General features: G+C 41.3%; 1 protein-coding gene across 1 annotated transcript in view; it reads right to left on the bottom strand.

Annotated features, from left to right (window-relative positions):
* The window catches only part of LOC116992314 (complement C4-B-like), a 48,575-nt gene that overhangs the window by 2,361 nt on the left and 25,129 nt on the right, over positions 1 to 21,085 (bottom strand). Inside the window, exons 24-42 of the mRNA XM_033051789.2 lie at positions 19,037 to 19,088; positions 18,524 to 18,604; positions 17,202 to 17,405; positions 15,794 to 15,869; positions 15,237 to 15,393; positions 13,772 to 13,867; positions 13,276 to 13,444; positions 12,158 to 12,324; positions 11,559 to 11,717; positions 10,905 to 10,964; positions 10,375 to 10,468; positions 9,494 to 9,659; positions 7,769 to 7,856; positions 7,217 to 7,291; positions 6,487 to 6,595; positions 5,443 to 5,532; positions 4,994 to 5,086; positions 4,225 to 4,308; positions 713 to 845 (exon numbers count right to left, since the gene is read on the bottom strand). Of these exons, the coding sequence (XP_032907680.1) occupies positions 713 to 845; positions 4,225 to 4,308; positions 4,994 to 5,086; positions 5,443 to 5,532; positions 6,487 to 6,595; positions 7,217 to 7,291; positions 7,769 to 7,856; positions 9,494 to 9,659; positions 10,375 to 10,468; positions 10,905 to 10,964; positions 11,559 to 11,717; positions 12,158 to 12,324; positions 13,276 to 13,444; positions 13,772 to 13,867; positions 15,237 to 15,393; positions 15,794 to 15,869; positions 17,202 to 17,405; positions 18,524 to 18,604; positions 19,037 to 19,088 (2,153 nt within the window). The remainder of the gene's footprint in view (positions 1 to 712; positions 846 to 4,224; positions 4,309 to 4,993; positions 5,087 to 5,442; positions 5,533 to 6,486; positions 6,596 to 7,216; positions 7,292 to 7,768; positions 7,857 to 9,493; positions 9,660 to 10,374; positions 10,469 to 10,904; positions 10,965 to 11,558; positions 11,718 to 12,157; positions 12,325 to 13,275; positions 13,445 to 13,771; positions 13,868 to 15,236; positions 15,394 to 15,793; positions 15,870 to 17,201; positions 17,406 to 18,523; positions 18,605 to 19,036; positions 19,089 to 21,085) is intronic.

Below are 21,085 nucleotides of genomic sequence, written 5' to 3'. Positions count from 1 at the left end.
TTGTGTTTTGTGTATGTCAGGTAAACTTAGGGTAAGATTCTCGTTAGAGTTTCCAGAATGACACAAAAGGCCCACGTGCACATCCGTGGGACAGTGAGGAGAAGTTTAGCTCCAACAGAGTATCCCAAAATGTTTCCTGATTTTCTGTGATGAGAAGCTGTGTAAATTCCAGTATTTCATGCCTGAACTGGAGCAGACTTTGGAGATTAAACTTTTGCTGGACACCCCAGTCTTTATCAGGCTTCTTTTGAAGCAGCCGACTTAGGCACTCACTTTGCTGTCATATAGAGACAGGAATGGGAGCTACCCTTAGTCACAGTCCCACACATTTCTTCTGCAAACAGAGGAGGAACTGTTTAAGGCATCTGCAGTAGATCGACTGGGTAGCTTTTCCTAGTCTCCTTTTTAGCTGTGAGTTTTTAACCCAGGGGAGCCAGGGCAAGATTTGATTCTGAGAAGACTGGGAACCAGAAGTCTGGGAATCTCAGATCCATGAGCCAATAAATTTGGGTGGCTCAGCTCTTCCCCCATGGCTCCCCTTTTGCCTATGGGGTGGAACACTTTGCATTTTAGTAAATCCAGCAGAATCAGTCTCTGAGAAATTTGGTGCTGCCTTTACTTTCTGGAGGTAATCTAAAAGATTGAGTATCCTCTGGGTGGGTGATGGTCCATGATAGCAGCTGCTGCTGCCCAGACCCCATTTTGCACTTACTTGTTGTTGCAATCAACTGTTTGGCCATCTCTCCCCATGAGGAGGTAGCGTTTGCCAGGGACAATGTTCAGATTGCACGAGGAGCGCGATAGGAACTGTCGGTGCTCCTGCACTTGGATGCTTTCATCCGCAGCTGTGGGGCAAGAAGAGAAAACCCCGTGAGCTTCTCTAGCAAAGAGAAGAACTGTAGTCCACAGGACTGTGATCATTTGCCCCACTGCTAAGCCAAGGTAATATTATTTGGGAATTGGTGCTTGACATGTGAATAAATGGCCATGCTATGGTAGAATATATTTCCCTTAGTGTGACCTGACAAAAAATAAGCTAGTTTTGCCTTAGCTGGTTGTCTTGGCCTTTGCAGTAATTACTGAAGGAAAGGTTTTCCTATAGACCTTAGGACCTTTCAGACATTATGGAGTTTGCTTAAATCTCAGAGACTGAAGGAAAAGCCAAGGAAAATAGAAAACATGTTGTCTTCCATTTCAGAATGTTGAGGTTCAGGGTAGTCCTAAAGATAACAAACTAAATTCAAACATTTTGAGGCTCCAGAATGCAGCAGACAGCATTAAAATCTCACTCTCCTTAGTGCACCTGACCTGAACTTTACTGATGCAGCCCTTATGCTATTCACTCTGAATGTGATCCACAGGACAATCTCCTGGTGATCTCCATGTTTAAGTAGCTTAGAAGGTTCTGGTCTGGATTCGGGCCCAGAAGTTTATTCCTTCAGAATTGCACTGCCCACTACAGAAATGGGCATGCAAGGCAGAGGAGGTGGCTGCTCAGATACTGCAATGACATGAGAGATGAAAAGATGCTTATTCATCAAGTCAACCTCAGGTCATGAGGACACCATGTTGTTTAACTAAAACAACAGTTTTCAAAGTCTATTTGAAAAAAAAAAAAGCAAATAACAGCAATATTCTAATTTCTTACTCTCTTTCTCACTATAATTTGGAATTTCCTGTACAAATTCAATATTAAACCAGTTTAAATTACAGGTAAATTACAAACAGTCTTTTTATCAGTTAGCAGAATCTTGTGCATCATCTGCTCTAATATAGAATATTATATTACAAGTATGGAAAGACTAGTCATTAAAATCTTAAAAATATAATAAAAAACTGAGGAAGAATATTCTAACATTAATTAGATTTCAGAGAATTTGACTGCTAATCTGTGAAGCCTAGCTTTAAGAACCTTATCTACCACCTAGTCAAAACTTGCATCAATTTAATATATGTTACTTCTACATCTGCATTTTTAGAGTAAATATAAATCCTGTAGATTTTCTCATATAACCCAAGACCTTTTTGCTGTTCCTATACTACATGGTGTTCTGAATTTCCATTTTGTTCATGGAATGCAGAGATGCATCAGAACTATTTGAGAAAATGATGATGTTATGCCTCATTTGGCTTAAATTACTAGGGTGTTTCTCGGTTCACATGCTTCACAAATGGCCCAATGTATTCAGACAGTGGGATCATAAACATTTGAGTCATTACCTTAAGTGGTTATTATGTAATTTTCAATTTTAAATCTCCAATTAAAAAAGAAAAAAGTTGAAATTTAATGTTTCAAAGCATCCAAGCAGAATTTAAAGAAAACAAGTTACTTAAAGTTTTAGAATGTGTAATGGGAAATAATGTTTTAAAAAGTACGGAGGCGGAAGAAGAAGCAAAAACAAGATTTTGTACTATTTTGTATGGACTATACTATTCCCCTAAAGGACTTCTGGAGGACTCATAGGACAGCATAAATATTTGTCATGCAGAATATATACACTAATTTTATCAATAACCAAATTAATCTGAGAAGCATACACCTGCAAAAATCTCTTTTGCTGACTCCCAAACACAAATAAGTGCTTCCATCTGTCTTCTGAACCAACTCTTTACTTCAAAGATTGTTAAGGAAATAATGACAGGGTCCAGAGAATGAGATTTTACCTTACTAATTCTCATCTAATCTTGGTGATGCCAACAGAGGTCAACCTCACTCAAAAGAGGCACAGAGAATACAAGAGGTAACAGCACTAGCTCAGTCATAGGCTGATTTGGTGCAACACCTAGCTTTTTCTTCATCATCATATGCCTTCATGCCTCCTGCCAGCCTTTCCCAAGCCTGTTGGAAGCTTTCTGGTGCTCAGAAGCTGCTTCTGACAGCACAAACAACCAAAAAAAAAAAAAAAAAAAAAAAAAAAAAAAAAAAACCAAAAATCAAGTACGTGGGAATAGAAGATATCTTTTCCCTTCAGCTTCACAGCATCCCATTCAAAGGATGTTTCTCTCAGTTACCAAAACCCAAAAGCTTTCCAGCGCTTTCCTGCAAATTGTGATTACAAATGCATTTGGACCCAGATCCCTAAAGTTTTTAAATCCTGTCGGTATTCTCAAGAGATTAATAAGACTTTCCATCAGGATACCATAATCTCCTATAGTCAATATTTTGACCATTAGGTACATTATCATTTCCCTCCATATGGTAAGCCCTGGGTGTGTCAGATGCTCTCTCTGGGCTCAGGAAGCATGGACTTTCTTTTCCTGCAGGAACTGAACACATAGATCACGAGTTGTGTGCCATAAAGTACTGAGTGACATTGCCAGGCAAAGATTGCTGGAGTGAGTCAATTATTCTGTTCCAGAGAGGGGAGATTTCAAAACCTTTCAAGTTCCTTTTTTAAGGCAATCTCTGGCTGCCAAACTCAAAACTGGGATACCACATGACACCATGGCAGCTGACATGTCATCTGACAGCTTCCCCAGAAATTACTCTGAAGAGTATCAGTGCTCTCTGATACTGCTGACTGAGTTCACATGGGGGCAGCTGGGACAGCAGGCCTGCAAAAGGACATTGTCTAGGAACTGTGCAAACCTTTACACTGCACCTAACAACAAGGAAGCCTCTCTATTTCTTTAGCACAGTTATTAAATTGAAATTCCAGAAGTTTTCCTGTCTTCATTGACCTCAGGCAATTCACTGTGGACAACTCTTAGCCTGTTCCACAAGGGGTGCAATTGCTTAATAATTAGTTGTGTAATAAGCACTTCAAATTTTCATTTAGTATCAGAACAGAGGACAGTGGATATGTCCACACACAAAAAAAATAAGGGTCTGTCAACAGCCTAGAAAATGAAAGAGTTGATGCAGAAGACATAATATCCACACTATGCATGTTTTTTGAGGGATTTATCTTAGACTAGCTCCAGTTTGTAACCATGGACTCAATGAGTCTGGAATGTGTCTTCTGGTTCATTTTCATCTGAAATGAAAGCTTGTTTGCTTGGGATTGCACAATGTGAACCAAAAAAAACTGCCCCAGGGCTGAATTGAACAGTGAGGCAGCTGTACCAAACAAGCCTTGCAACAAATAAGCCTACTTCAGTAATATATCTGACCCTACTTTTCCATGGCAGAAGGCGGCATCTGCATGGCTCATGCTGGCTAACATTTAGTCAACCCAGTTTTCCTACAGGTGAATGAAAGGAGTCAAACATTTTGATACTTACATGCTTTAAGGATTTTGTGGATTTTGGCCTCATAGTAATCAAAAACATTCTTCTTTGTACTGTTGAGGATCTCCACCTCGTATGCTGTAACAGATAACAACTCTGTGATGCCAGATGGCAACCTGAAATTGCATCCAAAGACTGAATAATAACTCTGCTTTCATCAAGTGTCTGAACAGAGGCCAGTGTACCATCTACTCACAAACCATGGAATTATAAATCAAGAGACTGTAGATTTGTATTCCTTTCTTTGTTTTTTTCAAGGAAGCTCCTCTGTGGTTAGATTTTTCACTCTTTTTCCTGTCCTTCTGTTAGCTTCTATCTTACCAGTGGTGCCCAACCAGTTTTCCTTCAGTAGTTTATCCAACTTTATATCCAAAGAAGAGGCCAGAAAGGCAAGTTAACAAAAGGAAAAATATTAATCTAGCTCTGCACAAGGAGCTACTGAACTACAGCATGTCATGGAAACCCTGTTTTTTGTTTACATCCTGTAACATGAGGGATTGTGGCACTGCAACAGGAGTTTTTTCTAAACCATCAACCATAATGTCCATCCCTCCTTCCCCCAGCACCCTGCTGCATTTTTCCAAGGCCTTTACTTCCCACTTCACTGCCCTAATAACTACAACTGCACATGCCCACATGTATTTCTCCTCGGCCTCTCAGTCACACACAGAGACCCTGTTCAATTCAGGAGAGGTCTGGGCACATTAAACTACAAGTTTATACTTATTAAAATGAATGATGCTGAAATCAACAGTTGCCTTACCATAATCTGCCGTAGGTTGGTAGCAGACAAAACTAACACGCGTGGCTTGTGTTAATGCTTTACTGAAAGTTGATTTTTGTTTTGGGCAGGGACCTGGAGGGAAGAAAATAAGTGATACACCCCTATAGGCACAGATACGTAGACAAATGCAGCTTACACACTCATATTCACACAACAGTATAACAGAGAATAAAATGGCAGAACAATTTTCTTAATGTGTAATAGAGGGTTTTTACATACACATGCACATATTGCATCTAGCTATCAAAAGATTCTGGATATCTTAGGAAAAAAAACGATTTGATACTGAGCAGCCTAGAGGATGAATGTGTCCTGCATTACACATCAGGATAATTCTAATGGTCCTTTCTAGGCTTCACAATTGCCATGTAAATTGCTCCTAGAAGTAACTATCTTCTTTTAGAGCAGTTTATGTGGTCATTCCTTACCTTCTGCACACTGGCAGACGTCGGCGTGGCACAGCTTTGAAAGCATGGCACTGTGCTTGGGAGCGCTGTAGAACACGCTGCATCTCCTGTCTGTGCACAAGGAACAAAACAAAGCAAAGCTCACGTGGGAGAGCTCAGCTGGAAAAGCCTGTACAGCACAGTGCAAACTGCAGCCCAGCTTTTCCCTGATCCAGAGAGAGCAGAGCACTGAGGGATCAGATGCACATCAGCAGTTCCCAAAGACCTAGCTTAGGCACCCAGAGCACAGCCTTGCCTTTCAGCTGGGCAAGTTTGAGGTTGCTTTTGTTCAGTTGGATGATTTTTGTTTGGGCATTTTGTTGTTGTGATTTTTTATTTGTTTTTATGTGGTTTTTCAAGTTATACTCTTCCCTCCCTGCATCGCCCGCTCCCTTCTGTTTGTTTTCACTGGAAACCATGCATCTTAAAAGCCTCTTTAGACCATAGAACAACAGTGAGCACCGCACAGTTTCAGAAGAAGAAGACAGGATCAACCAACAGTTAGTGGTTTAAACCCAGTGTAAACTGCCTTGGCATTAAGGCAAAGCAGAGATTTGACCTAATTTTCAAATATTGTTTGCATAACTTAGGCAAATGGGGATGATTTACATTTAACCTTTCTTTGAACGAGGAACAAGACTGCTTTCTCTGGCAAGCACACTACAAATGTCAAACCTCTAAGACTGCCTATTTTAGATGCATAAAGATACAGCCTGACATTACAAAATGTGAGTGAAATATGCTTAAAAGCAACATGAGAAAGAGGAACTCAAGAATCTAATTTTAAAAATCCCTTAGTGTAAAAGTTCATCTTTTCAGTCCATTTGCAATACTGGACCATTCCTGATAAGATCTCTGTTTAGATGATCTGAAGTAACTGGAAGACAGTTATGCAGAGCTGGTTGTTTTATCACTCAACAAAATTACGTGGTTTCACACACATAAAAATCAACTTTCTGTAGACTAGAGGGTTTTTTTGAGAGTCTTTCTTTCAAGCAGTTATGTATCATTTTTCTGTGCCCTTACCAGGGTTGTAAAAATCATAAAGGACGGCGTTTGCTGGCTGAACCAAGCCCATGGGATTGATTTGCTTTGCCCCAAATGATATACAATCTGGGTCGGGTCCACTTGGGAGCTGGAGGAAAAAGGAAAAACAGTTTTGATGAGAAAACTAACTCTCTCTCCTTAGTCAATTCGTCAATGTTTGTGCCTGTACTACTTGTTGAACACTTGTTCTGATGGCATAGCTGAGTTAATACTGATATCTGCTTTGTCTGTAGAGGTGAAGCAATTCAGGTGGGTGTAGGGTGAAGTCATTATCCAAAATATTGGGAAATATACACAGAGACTAGAGGTCCTGAAGTTTACATTTGTTTTTTCACATTTGTCACGATATGGATCTTGGTCTACACATGCAAGATGCCCATGTGGAATTTACAGGACCACCAGTTAACACTTTTGTTATCATGTATGAAAAGCATCCCTTCTGGCTAGAGAGGGAGAGAATTCCTCTTTTTTCTTGGGCCAAAGGCTAAATCTTGAATATGAAATACATGTCTTTAGACATAGAAAGGTGGAAGATGAAGGTCTGTGTTTCTCTCCTTCCCCTCCTCTGTTCTTTCCACTGAGCTGTTCAACAATAATGAATAACAAAAATTACAGAAAGGTAATGGAGAGTGAAAAATACAATGATTGGGTTTTTTAAAAGTCTATATGCTATCTGAAGTGGGATTAGAAAATCATTGGGTTTGCTTACCTCACCAAAGTAGAGCAAAACCTTCCCTTCCTTGTACTCAAAGTGCTGAATGTACCTGTCTGACGCTGTCACCAGCTGCAGGAAAACAAAGAAACAAACAAATCAGAACAAAGCCCTGGCAGAGGAAGGAATACCTTTGCTGTCACCTTCCATATCCTAGTTTGCTTTGTTCAGCCCTGTCTCCCTAAAAGAGACAGTCCCTGAGGCCATGACACTGAGCAAACCTCCCTCAACCAAGCAGGCTCCAGAACCCCAAACTCTGTAGCTACATTTTGAGAGCACTGTGCCCCTGTCCTTGTCACCGTGCCCTGCCACCAACCACCACTGAAAGATTACTTGCCTTCTGCTCTGCAAGCACAGGATGCACTGTCTGGTGTGTCCCAGGACAGCAGTATCTGGCCAGGGGAGGCACATTACTGCCCTGCTGAGCCTCACCCAATTTCTATCCAAAATCTTGTTTTCCCTTGTTCTTCTATAGATTTTTTGAAATATTTTGAAAGAAAAATTGTCTAAAAGGCTTTATAAAAGGCTTCATGGAAAAGTGTTTCCAACCTGTTCGAGTTCCTTTGTGTCAGGCTCCAACCCACTCAGCAGAGTTAGATCAACCATGGACATCTTTGGTACTCTGGGACCTGTGGACCTTTAGAAGGGAGATAGATGGTCAGCAGTGAACACCAGCACTGAGCAGCCAGGTTGCTTTGAAGAATCTGGCTTTCCAGGTTTGCTAAAGCTGAAGCAAAACATTCCATTCCATTTAAATTTCCTAAGTGGATTTTAATTTGAAAATTAACTGCCTACTCATTAAGAGCCACGAGGTTAAATGAATCTTCTATACTAGGCAAATAGTCATCCAAAATCCAGGTGCCTTGCCTGAGCTTTTCATATGGGCTTTCCTTGGTGCTGATAGGCAGAAAAAAATCACCTGTAAATGACAGTTCATCCCACCTTAAAAGTAATGTTGAAGCCAGGGAGACAGCACTGACAAAGTATCTGTTCTCTATTACTTACAAAGTGGAGATAGGAAATTAATTAATCCAAATTTTTCATGGACTAAGTCAAATTTACATCACCTTTGCTGTCCGAAGCAAAAATCCTCATTGCTGTAATTATCCACTAAATATATTTATTGGATTTCCAATCTTTCAGCTTTCACCATCTCAAAAATGAGGTAGTTGTGTCATTGCTGGAAAATGAAGTTGTTCTGAACTCACACAGGATGCCGTGACATGAGATATTTTACATACACTTGGTGGTAGTTCAGAAATTTTTATTTTGGCACTCTCCCATAAAGGATGCACTACAGTGTAGGGAAGAAGAATGGTGAAGTAATTCATGCCTTCACTTTTTCTCCCATGTCTTAACCAGAAGGAATTCCACATTACTGTCTAAGCCTCAGCCTAACACTCAGCAGAACAGGGATGCAGAACAGTGGATCTGGTTGCTGGTAAATGTTACATAGCAATTAATGGGGAAGATGATGGTTGGCCAGCACACAATTCACTGAATATGTGTTTAATGAGGGACACTGGAAATTGGGAATTAGGGTAACTAGTCCTCCCCTGCCATTCTTCATGGCACTGTTTAGAAGAGGTGATAAAACCACTGTCTACAAGGTTTTGACAAAAGTCAGTGGAAAACCAAAATTCTATTGGGGAGCAAAACCTGCCTCTTCCACCCTGCTCCTCTCTAGAAGGGGAACCCAGGACAGCAACAAATTTGTGCTTCTGAGACCAATGCTAAACTGTAAATGGGAGCAAAGACAGGTGTTTCGGTGTTATGCTGCATAGAAAGGTTTCTTTTTTCCTACCTCTGCCCTTGCCAACTTCTGTCACCACAGAATTTCCCATCTGTCTCCTCTCCTAGACAGTAGTCATCCTTTCTTTTTTTATGAGGCTGGAGTGTGACCACAAAGGAAGTAACAGCATCTCTCCAGAAAGCGATGAAACTCTGTATATGTGCTACTACTGCATTCCAGCTGTATTTACCTTTTTCAATAAATTGTTTCTTTCAAATTATTAGCCTGCCAAGTGCTTTCGAGTCTCCCCAGAGTTTGATGGGGAAGAATCTGCAGTGGACATTTGAAGTCTATGTAAGTCATGTAAATAAATCTCATACATTGTTTGGGAATCTTTTCTCCTGCCAGTGACAGAGGACACACACTTAAAATATATGTGCAGACTCACAGAAGATCACTAGGTTGGATGCTGAGTGTGTGGATATGAAGAAGGTGACAAAGGAGAATTACAAACAAATGAAGAACTCATCTTGCAGACCTACCTGACACAGACTTTGTATTGCAAGGATTCTGTTTTGCTGTGAGTGGTCAAATCTCTTTTCCTTCTGCTGCGGATATCAAACCAATCCATAGTAGTCAGTGCCTCAAATGTGCTGTTTTCTCCAGTAGCCAAGTCCTCATAATCATCTTCATCAGAGTATTCAGCTTCTGGAGGTGAGAGACACAGTCAGCCATGCACAAATTTGCCTGCAGTTTGGCTCTTTTTGGTATAATGGTAAATACCAGTGGGCAGTCTTGCCACCACTGTGAGTTTTGTAACAGTTCACTGTACACCCTCTCAGTGTTTCCAATTCATTCAGAGTTAGGATTTTAGGGATAATTGTAGTAAGAACAACTAACAAACATAGCTAAGAATTTAGGCTATGCATAGATATGTAAAGCACAACCCCTCCTTCCAAAATTAACAATTCAAACAATAAAAAAACCCAATGCAGTCACAGGCAGAGATGATGATGACTACACACTTCAGGGGATGGAAAACACATCCTTGCTCATATGAAGCCCTATGACAGATTTGCCTCAAAGAACTTTAAGCCCATGTGGTAAGTCCCTTATTAGCCAGGGAACTGAGCAGGGCTTTCCCCTCTGTGAAGGGAGCTCACCTCCCCTTTCTCAAGAAAAGTTTCTAATGGGTAACTGTTAAGTACCTGCTGCACCTACAGTCACTCAGATAGTTATTACACTATTTAAGAATAAGAATAACAAGCTAAATGAAACAATGGCTGGGTAGAGTTCAGGGATTTCTCTTTTTCCATGTTTCATTTATTTGTTTCCACTTTCAAGGCTGGTAAGCTATGAAGTATCATTAGCAGCTGGCCAAACGTGTCACTTTTGAGACCCACCTCCTTCCCTTTTCACTCACCAGAGTACTTAAGGCTCCCTTCCACTTCCACTGTCAAAATCAAATCATTGCAGGTGTTGTTCTTCAGCTCAGGGGACCAGTACATTTTTAATATCTAAGATGAACACACAAACAGCAAGGCACTAAAAAATATCATTTAAATGACAAGGAATTTACCCATTCAGGACTCCAACACATGGTAATGGTACATGGGAGTCTGGAGAGAAAGACCAATCCCCCAGTTGCACAGACTGGTCACAGATATAAGCAGGTCCCATGTGCAATTCACAAATGGTGTGGGACTCCTTTGAGATAACTCTCCATTCCCAAACACAAAGAGGTTTAAAACTCCAGCCACCTCTATGACCCATTTTATGGATTTAATAAAGTTACAGGAAAAATTGACTCCATAAGGGCAGGCTTTAGGCCAATAATTTTAGAATTTTGGAGGTAGGAACACAAAGGTTGAGGCCATGGCAAGTAAGTTTTCACTTTGGTTTCAAAAAGGGATTAGGAGAAGTCCAGCTTTGGATTTTGAATTTACAGCTTACACTCATTGTCCCATTTCCTTTGCCGTGTACAGATACTTCAAGTTTTCTCCCAAGTTCAAACTGCAAACCAAAGGGAAAAAAAGATATTTAGTCCGTGCTCAGCATTTGATCTATGGTTTTCCTGACATCTTGACAGTCTTCTATGTCTTTACTCCCCAAACCTGGGAAAACTTTCAGCTATGGAAGGAATTATGAGACCTCACATCTCAAGATTTTAAATGTACCGAGTTAATGCATATTACTCTGCTTTTTTAGGGCCCAGTAGATGCATTTTACCAACTTCAGTCCCTCCTTTGTATCCTGGATTTCACGTTTTCACAGTTCCAGGCACAATGAAGATCAGAATATTCTCCCCCTTCTTTCTCATTCCCTAGAACGACTTGGATTCCTGGCTACTCTTCAGTTTTGAGAGAGATTCATCTCACAAAAGTCCTCAAAGAGGCAGGAAAGCACCTCTAAAGTGTATTGCTAAGCACCTGCTGGGTTTTTGGGTTTTTTAACTTAAAAAGGATTCTGTTGTTTTGCAGATCAAATTATTTCAAGGTATAATAAATCAGCTACATCATGGTTACTTAGCATGACAAAACCTAGCCAGAGGATTTGATTTCTCCATTTTGAGGGAAAGAACCCTTTGAAAAAACAATGGTTGTATACCTCTAGCTGCTTCTGAAATCCTTCAAGGGCATCTGTCAGAACAATACTGTAGTAATTTTGCCTTCCAGGTGTTCCCAGTCTGACAGTCAGGTCGGTGGAAGCAGTGTCCAGTGTCTGTATGCTGTAGGCTGACAGAGCTTCTAAGGCCACCACTGTGTCCTAGGTGAGGAAGAAAACAAAAAAAATTAGCAGCCATGCCAGGTTATTACAACAATAGCAATGTGAGATGCCATTATCAGTCACCTTGCATTCAATTTTATGCTTTTTACTGCTTTGAAGTTCTCCTGCATCTGTCTGTTCCTACTTGCACAGACTATTAATTTAATTTCCCAGCTTCTTCTTATAGCACTAAAACTGTAAACACATTGGATTCTTGACCTTAGATTATTCTACTTCTTCATGAGGACAAAGAATTGGTAGGTTTTTAACTATTTTGTTTTGGCCCATTGCTAATTAACGATCCAAAATCTTTACTGCTTCATACAGCAAAGAAGTTGAAAATTAACTGTTATGATGCTTTCAAATCTTCAAAAAGTTTTTAGGGGGCTTTTATTCCCTTCCCTCCCCTTAAGACTCCCTCTGAACTGGTGGTCAGGCACCTGTGTAGAGCAGTACCCTCCACCATAGTTCCTTCTTTCTGTCAGCCACGTGGCAATAGGCCTTGCATATTCCATGTCTTCCAGAAGCAAGGTTTGAAGCAGGGCATAGGCAGTGGTTTCCACTGAGACTGCGTCGTTGCCATTTCCCCAGTAGCGCTGCTGCTTTGCTGCAAGAATAACACAGTCCTAAATCCCCTTGGCAAAAATTTGCCAAAAATCACTGTTGTTCTACACAGTGGATACTCCATGACATGGCACTGTGGAACCACAAGACACAGATGCTGTTGTGAGAGCAAGTCAGCTGGGAAGCAAAGATAATGGAAAAGAAACCCCACAATTTTCAGTGTTGATTTCTCCAACCACGACAGGCTAATGATCCCATTGTACAGCGATGTCCATCTGATGGAGTGGTAGCATTGTGTCGGGTGGTCCCTCAGACATAATGGCATTAATTATGGCCACAAATCCAGCCTTGATTAAGGAGAAACATATTCCCTATGCTTAAACTGGGCCTGTTGAACTCTACTGCATTTACCAAAGGCATTGGGAGGGACAACCAGGACGGTGGTGCAGCCACACAGCATCAGCACAGCCACACCCTGTCGGGGTAAGTGGTGGCATCCATGGGGGGCTGGGACAAAGCACTCAGAACTGGTGGGGGGCTCTGAATGCAGGTGGGCTGGAAGAGACACCTCCCCTCTTGACCACAAATCCAGAGGACTACTTCTGTATGTTGCTACTTTCTTGTAGGAAGTTTCTTCTTTCTCATCTAGCTTGGACATTTTTTTTCTTCCAAAGGGAGCAGAAAACATAAATGAATATTTACTGTGGTTTTGCTCCAGTTCCAAAATCAGAGAAGGTCATGATCCAAGTTTCATTATGCTGTGACTTTACAGTGATATTAACTATGAAAATTACATTTTAAAATGTCAAATATAGAAATAATGTAACTACACAATATAAACAATTAAATATATTACACATGTACATACATGGTTGTATAAAATTAATTTTTCTTCATTTACTTCAATTTGTTTAGTTCATGTAAGTATGCTCAGAGTGTTTCCATTAGGAAAAGTGCTTTCTATAAAGGGATTTTTAAGAAAGGTTACCAGTACCTTGATCAAAAGACGAACAGCTCCTTAGTTTTTCTTTCACAAACGGAGCTTCTACACTATCAGACTGGACAAGTGTCAGAGCATAAGCAGTGATGACTGTAGAATAGCAGTCAGTATTTCTTGAAAATTGATTTTTCATGTAAGCCACTGCTCCTGTAATCACTCGTGCCTGTGAAAACAGAATGGGTTCAGTTGTAAAGATCACTGAGACCTGTTAACTGTTACTTCTGGCATGAGGAAATTAGTACTAAGAAATTAGAATAATTCACTGTAGTAATTCTTATGACAATTATAATAATATTTGCTTAGTGATTGAAGCCATTGATGATGGAGTGTGTAGCTCGAAACACCTTGTTGTATATTAGGGCATGACATCTATTCCTATCTACCACAGATGTAAGCAGATTTTAAACTCCTCATTTTCGGTTCTCCAAGAGGTGCTAGGGTGGATATGCCATTGTGCAAGAGACTGCAGACTTAGAGTCAAGCTTCCTACCACATCAGGTGATGGATAGGCACGTAGGGTGTGCTTCAGTGCTATGGTTACGAAGGCTGTCATAGCCAAATCCTCTTCTGCTGACCCAATGCCACCCTGAAAAGTGAAATGTGAAAAGGAAAAGTCAAATGGGCAGGCACATGCTTAAAATTAAATCTAGAAAATCACTTTCCATAAAGTCAAGGATCTTCTCTGCAAACCCTTGGACCATGTACCATGTAGCCATTGCCTTAATTTTATCTCAGTAATATGTGCCCATCTACAGTGTATCTTCTATGGTGGCAGCCAGGTTGCATTAGACAGTGTAACAGCTCAGGAACCCACCATGTCCTTCAGCTGATAAACAAACATTTAGTTATTTATCTTACAGCTAAAAATCTATAATTTCTCATTGAAACATTCATGGTTTCAATTTTCACTAGAAAGGTGGGGTTATTTCCATTTCTCTGTTACTCTCTACATGCTAAAGAGTCCTCCACCTTGCAGACAGAATATCCCTCTATACACAATTACTAGGTAATTTCTTATCCCTCTTCTTGATAAAGTAAGCACAGTGCTCTCATTAGATTTTTCCCCCTGAACATGTACATTCTCCCTTACATGTACTCTTGAAGTACATGTAAGATAGAAGATAATCTCAGCTTGAACACAAATCAAAAAAACCCCAAACCCTTTGATCGGTTGTTGAAATACTTGTTTCTTTTTCCCCAGCAGTGTTATATCAACTATGAAACTAGCTTTGAGGGTGAAAGCCTCACTAATTATTTGACACAAATAATTAAAAATATTAATGCATATTTTTTCATATACATATATGGTCTCTACATTACATTTTCATTGAGTTTTGGAAGATGCACATTACTTTCCCAGACTAAATTCATGGACAGTATAACAATTTTGTGTTTCTGGACAGTTATAGAGGATGTGTAGACCACAATATGCAATTGGAAATTCTGATTAAGTGTTAAAATTTTTTTTTCACGATAGCCATGGTGAAATACTGAAACAGGTTACCCAGACAGACTGGGATGTACTCAAGACTCAGCTGACATGGCCCTGTATGGTCTGATCTAACTAGAACAGTTTTGATCAGCATTTGGACTAGATGAGCTCTGGATGCCCCTTCAAAACAAAGTTACAATTCCACACTCTATTGCCTTTGGCCATAAAAAGCTTACATTTTTATCAAACATATTCCCCAGAAATACTTTTTTTAGTGCTCTATAGGCATAGCTGAAAAAAGTATTTAAGAGTATGTATAAAAGATAAAGGTGGTGAAGGGCTAGCTATGTATCTGACATAAAAGATCTGTTAACAAATTAATTTTACGTTACAGATTTTGTACTTATATTACAGATTTATTCTCTTTATATACATTTCTTGTTATTCATCAACTGACAGCATTCCTTTCAATCCCTAATAGCCCTAAATGCACAACAAATTCTTCTAAATAGGGATGACCTACCTGCATTGACCTGTTCGTTACAGGGTGGTGGTCGTGGAATGAACCATCTGCCTGCTGTTGATCAACCAAGTAGGAAATCGAGTTGGTTATGTGACTGTCTTGGACATTGAAGTATTCTCTGCTCCTTGTGAGCACTTTAACAATGAATGCAGTTAACCTGCACAAAAGAAAATTTTCCAAACTTGTGCTGACAGATAATTATAGAAGACTATATTGACAGGAAGATAAACATACTAATTTTATGCACAAACTCATATTCAATACAGTGCACTCACTGTAACCTAGTGAGTTATTGTTCAACATCAGCTTGAATATTTCTACTCTGTGGCAAATGCAAAATAATCAGTGGCTCAGTATAAATCTTTCACCAAGGACTGAATATGCTCAGAGAATTTGGTGGCTGATTATTCATGACAAAGTACATAGGCAACCACCAGATTTTCAAAATCCATGCTAAAAAAACCCTGTCTGATGCATCAAATGATAATAGAGGTAAATTGGAAAAAATCCCAACCAAATCAACAAAAATAAAACCCTGGGAAAAGAAAATCACTTACCATACACTACTGGGGGTTGTTTTAAATGCTCCATAGGAGCCATCCTCCTTTTGAAACTCAAGCAGTCTAGTGTAACCTGCATGAACAGAAGAGCATGTAACTGTTCAGAGAACACCCATATTTACTGGGCATTTTCCTACATCACTTGTATTATAATGGATATGTTTTGTATTGACTGGTGGGAGAGTTCATGGAGGTGTTCACTGGGGCATTAAGGAGGAAATGACTGGGTCAGCAGGATTTGACACAGAAAAATAACTAGGCTTAGAAGGTCCTCTGTCTTGTTTGACTTCTCATAGACATGAAAATAACCTGAAAACTGCTGATACAGTTAAAAAACTGATACTGGTTACAAAACATTTTGTGTATAGTGAATATTGGGAAATCATTTCCCATTACTGACAGCTTTTCAAGCTGTTGATTTTATGGTGCATAGAATCAAAAAGTATACACAACATTATCTATTGGGTCAGACACAGTCTTAGAAATCATGAATGATAATCATGAATTGAGTGCTATTATTTTGACAAAGTTTGTATCATAGCCACACAACTCATGAACTGATGAACTTCAATAAGAATCAATAAAAGCATAATGTAGGGACTAAATGATGCTGATAAATACCAAATACTTAGCAGGATCTCATGTCACTTTTGGCAGTCTTGGATAAATAGGCAAAGATCTCCATGCAGAACTGCTAGCATGATTTTAATCTCTATTCATATGCTTGTTTTTCATTAATGCAATGTGTTTGTCATATGTGAAGATCACAATAACAGGTGCATTGTATTGCTTTATGCCATAAGCACATCACTATGTTTAGAAAGATCAGCTGTACCTGCTCCAATACTGACAACTCCCTGTGAGCTGGAACATTTCCACGTGCTGTGGTCCTGCTTTGGCTGTACATTTAATACCAGCTTTGGATGACATTTTGGAGTGGAGTCTTCCAGAAGCAGACCAGCAGATGTCCTCTCCCTAAGGAAGCTCCCTCCCTGGCTTGGCCCAAGGCTGCTAAAGTCCTTCGAGCTTGTGTAGTGATGAATACAGGGGTGGGAAAGGGAAGGTGTCAGTATTGTGATTACTACTGGGAATTTCTTGTCATAGTTCTCTTGACAGCCACAGAGAGATAGATGTCTATATCCCAGCTGGCTATCCTAAGCAGTGTCTGTGAACCACGGGGAGAAATAAGCCTTTTTAGGATGTGATTAGTCTCCTAAGCCCTCTTCACAAGTTCTATCCCTGATGCCTGCCTGCCCATTGCTGGGGGCATTTCTCTGAGGCTGTGTTAAGACAGTGTGCACATCTTCAGGAGGCAGCTGCAGTCAGTGTGCAGTGTGAACAGGTAGCAGGGATCCTATGCTTTGGCTTCTGGTTGGTTTGTCTTGTTTTGTTCTTTCCTGCCTACCTGTTTCAACCATACCGATGGCTTCCTGCTTCCGTTCGGGGTTGAAGTTCACCCACTGGTTGCTGGCATCCAGGTACTCAATGGCGTACACTGCCGGGGCCATTTTCACCATGGTTTGCTCTGCACAGCCATAGGGCACCTGAATCAGCTTCTCAACTCCACTGAGACTCAGGCAGTTTTCAACAGACTCATCCATTATGTTCCCTGTTGTAAAAAATACAAGTATTTTATTTAGTAAAAAATACTAGTATGTGCCTTAATTAAAACTGGTTGCTGTAATATGAAGAAAGGTGATCCCAACTACAGGCTGACGTTCCAGCATGGCCTGGTACTCCTCACTACTCAACGCTGTTCTTAGCTACCTGAGACTTCATAGAACTCTTTGAAGAAGAGCAAGGATGAGGTGCCAGGCCCCAGGAAAACTGGAGAAAGGAGGCTGGCACAGTGAAGGAATATGAAGGAGAAAGAGTCCTCAGGATACTGGAGGCAGGGAAGAAAGAAAAGGGGGAAAGACTGGTGTATCAGGTTTGGACTGGAAAAGTCTTGTCAAACTAGCCCTGATCCTCCCACAGAGAGATCAAAAGATTGTGCATTAATCATGGCAAACATTTTATGTGGGTTTTCTTTCTCTCTGCAATTTTATAACTTTACAAAGCCAATGATCCCTTTATTTTGGAACAGGCTTTTGAAATGGAAGCCAATACCCTCAGTGTCACAAATGCATTATTTTACATTTATACATTACTTTAACATTTCCTGAGAGGGGGAGAGGGGGGTGGAAAGTATTTATCACTAAGGAAAGTACCTCATAATAGATGTTTTTAAAATATGTATGCATGAGTATATATACATATATACAACTACATTTGATTAAATAAATATATGATTGTACATATCTCCTCTTCAGAAAAACAGAACTCTCCAGAACCTATACATCAGAGTCTGGGATCCTTATTTCTGAAATCTAAAGCAGATTTCTACAGCCCTGAATGCAGTGTGGGGTTATTAGAGAAACTGAACTCTTCCCCTCCCCTCTGCCTTTCCCATACTGTTGGTCTGAGCACAGTGACAAGGGATGGGTCTCATAAAGCTATTACATTCACTGCAAGTAAAAAGGAGTAATTATAAAGAGGAAAAGGTACTGGTTCAAGTTTAACCCTAGGGATGTTTTGTTTTATGATCTGGTCCTGTAGCACAAACCATTTGAGTCATAACAGAAAATCCAGGAGAGAGTGGAGACTTGCCATGCAGGAATGAGCAGCACAGAGGGGCCTGTCCCTTGTCACCCATGGAGAAGTTGTTGACAAAAAAGTTACATTTACCTTTCAGGCTAACCAACACGTGGCTATCAGAACCTGGTACCATATTAGGTGGTCTATTCAGGTCCACTGTATGGGACTTCACTGTAAATAGATAACAAATAGATATCTACATCCAGACTTAAAAAAAATAAACAACATACTGTAATTTTAGAAAAAATATACTTCTCTTTCTTAGAGTGGATTAATTTTCAATCTTTAGCAATATTTTAGACTTGAAAAAACCATTGTTTTTAGTATCTTTTAGAACACATTAGTGAATTAAATAAATGCCCAGTTAATATATAAAGAATGATACCTTGAAAAACAGAAGTAAAAGAAATAAATTCTAAAAATTTAGATTTTATTTTTCTTTCTTTCATGAGTCTTTTGCTATGTATTGGATGGAGAGATTTCTGACTAGTTTTGATTAACCAAAGGAACATCTGTGCATTATGAAGTATTTCACGGCACCCATAATTCACTCTTAATTGTTACTCCAAACGTCATCTGGACCTAACCCTTTGGGTAACTTACAGCCACTATTAATGCAAATGGTCTCTTCTTCTCTCTGTAAAACACCTTCAGCCTGCACAATTAAAGAAAGAAAAGTCAAAATGATTGCAAGCACTCACACCTGAAATTAAGATGCAAGAAACCTGTGAGCTCCACCCGAGCACCAGGCCAGCAGGTGGCACAAGTAAGTGGTTTTGAAGGGAGATTTCTCTCTAGGTAAAACACAACCTTTAAATCGGAACTGCAGTTTCCCAATTGAAATACTAATAAATTTTGCTGAATTTTTTTTTAGTTACTATTGAGGTATTTCCCTGGATGGAATTCCTTTAACCAAAACTAACTCCCGAAAATTAAACTTCAAAGTTTATTCTCAGCTTTGTGACCCATCAAGTCATGTTCACAGAGGGACTCATAAACCTCTCGTATAAAATCCATGAAATTCTGAGTGCATGTTGGGGTAAGACTTAAACATTTTTTCCTTCTGACTTCTCACATCCCTCTTCCTACAGTTTCAGTTTTAATAAAACTACTTTTATAGCTACTTTTAGTGTTTTGGTGTAACACTGAACTCTGAGACTGAGTCTGTATGTACAAAAGTTATGGCCTTTAACAAAAGCAGGTTCCCAGCATCCTGTGCCTTATCCTTATTTCCATGGCTATCCCCTGGCATCAGGGGTGCAAGGATTCATATTTTGCACTTTTTGTGTGGATGGAAAAAAGCCCTCCGTGGAAGACTTAGGTACTGTAATGAGTCTGTGTTGACACTTGAAAAGTAATTTTTTCTAAAAGGTCCCTCCTTTTGATAATTTTGAAAGAGAGCTAAGGTATTAAATAATCAATACAGCATCTTTGCATGTTTTGCATATGTTTTACCTATGCAATTGTTAAGAGTGAAGATTGATCCATTGACCAGAAGGAATACAATGGGGTTTAACTTTATTATTAGCAGAGAGCATTTCCTTCTCAAAAATCTGCTAGATGGACATCTTCAATCTTGGCTTCACAAGGAAAAATGAGTTTTCATACATACTGATGAAGCAGAGAGAAATTAAAGATTCTCAGAGGGGCACCGGCTGAAGAAATTGTTGCTGTGTCATGGGTGAAGGACATTTTTTGTCACAGAGAACAAACCTTTCCATATACAATACACAGAGGAGCCTACAGTAGTTTCACGAATACAAGCCGCACGGATTATAAGCCGCACCCCCGGTGCCTCGACAATGTTGCTGTCTTTGTCAATAGATAAGCCGCACCCCGAATATTAGCCGCACTTTCGTTCGTCGCGAGAATCCGTGCGCAGCTTTCACAAATTGGCCAATTAGTAACAGGATCGCGGCATAGCGGGCTTTACTGGCTCGGGGCGGGGCCAGGAAGGCTCGGCCCACTCATGGTTGCCGACGGGGCCGGGTGGCCCAGCTCAGCGCCACGGCTCGGCGGGGCTGGCCGGGTGGTGCTGCCGCCGCCGCCGGGCTCGCTGGCCCCCCTCTCCCGTCAGCACCGCCCCGCTGCCGCGTTCGCTCGCCCGGCTGGCAGGGCTGCCGCCGCCGGGCTCACCGCCCGCCCCGCTGCCGCTTTCGCTCGCCCTGCGCCGCGCCTCGCGAGCGCCGCGCCTCGCGAGCGCCGCGCCCGCCCCGCGGCGCTTTCGCGAGCGGCGGCGCTTTTGCGAGCGGCGGTGGCGCTTCGCGAGCGGCGCTTTCGCGAGCGGCGGCGCTTCCGCAAGCGGCGGCGGCGCTTCGCGAGCGGCGGCGGCGCTTTCGCGAGCGGCGCCGCTTTCGCGAGCGGCGCCGCTTTCGCTCGCCCCGCCGGCAGGGCTGCCGCCGCCGCCACCAGGCTCGCCGGCCGCCCCCTCCCGTCTGCACCGCCGCCGCGTTTCCTCGCCCTGGCCGGCACTGCAGGCCCCCGCACCGCCGGGCTCCCCCACGCTGCTGGCCCCGATTCTGCTGGGCTTCCCCCGCTGCCAGGCAGCCCCACCCGCCGGCCTTCCTGCTTCTGCCATGCTCCCCTGCACTGCTAGCCCCAGTTCTCCCGGGCTCCCCCGCCATGCTGGCTCAGGCTCTGCCGCCCTCCCTG

The sequence above is a fragment of the Catharus ustulatus genome, chromosome 2 (genome assembly GCF_009819885.2).
Source record: "Catharus ustulatus isolate bCatUst1 chromosome 2, bCatUst1.pri.v2, whole genome shotgun sequence".
In the NCBI taxonomy this organism is placed as follows: domain Eukaryota; kingdom Metazoa; phylum Chordata; class Aves; order Passeriformes; family Turdidae; genus Catharus; species Catharus ustulatus.
The sequence above is the reverse complement of the archived record's forward strand: the minus strand, read 5'-3'. Positions and strand labels throughout refer to the sequence as shown.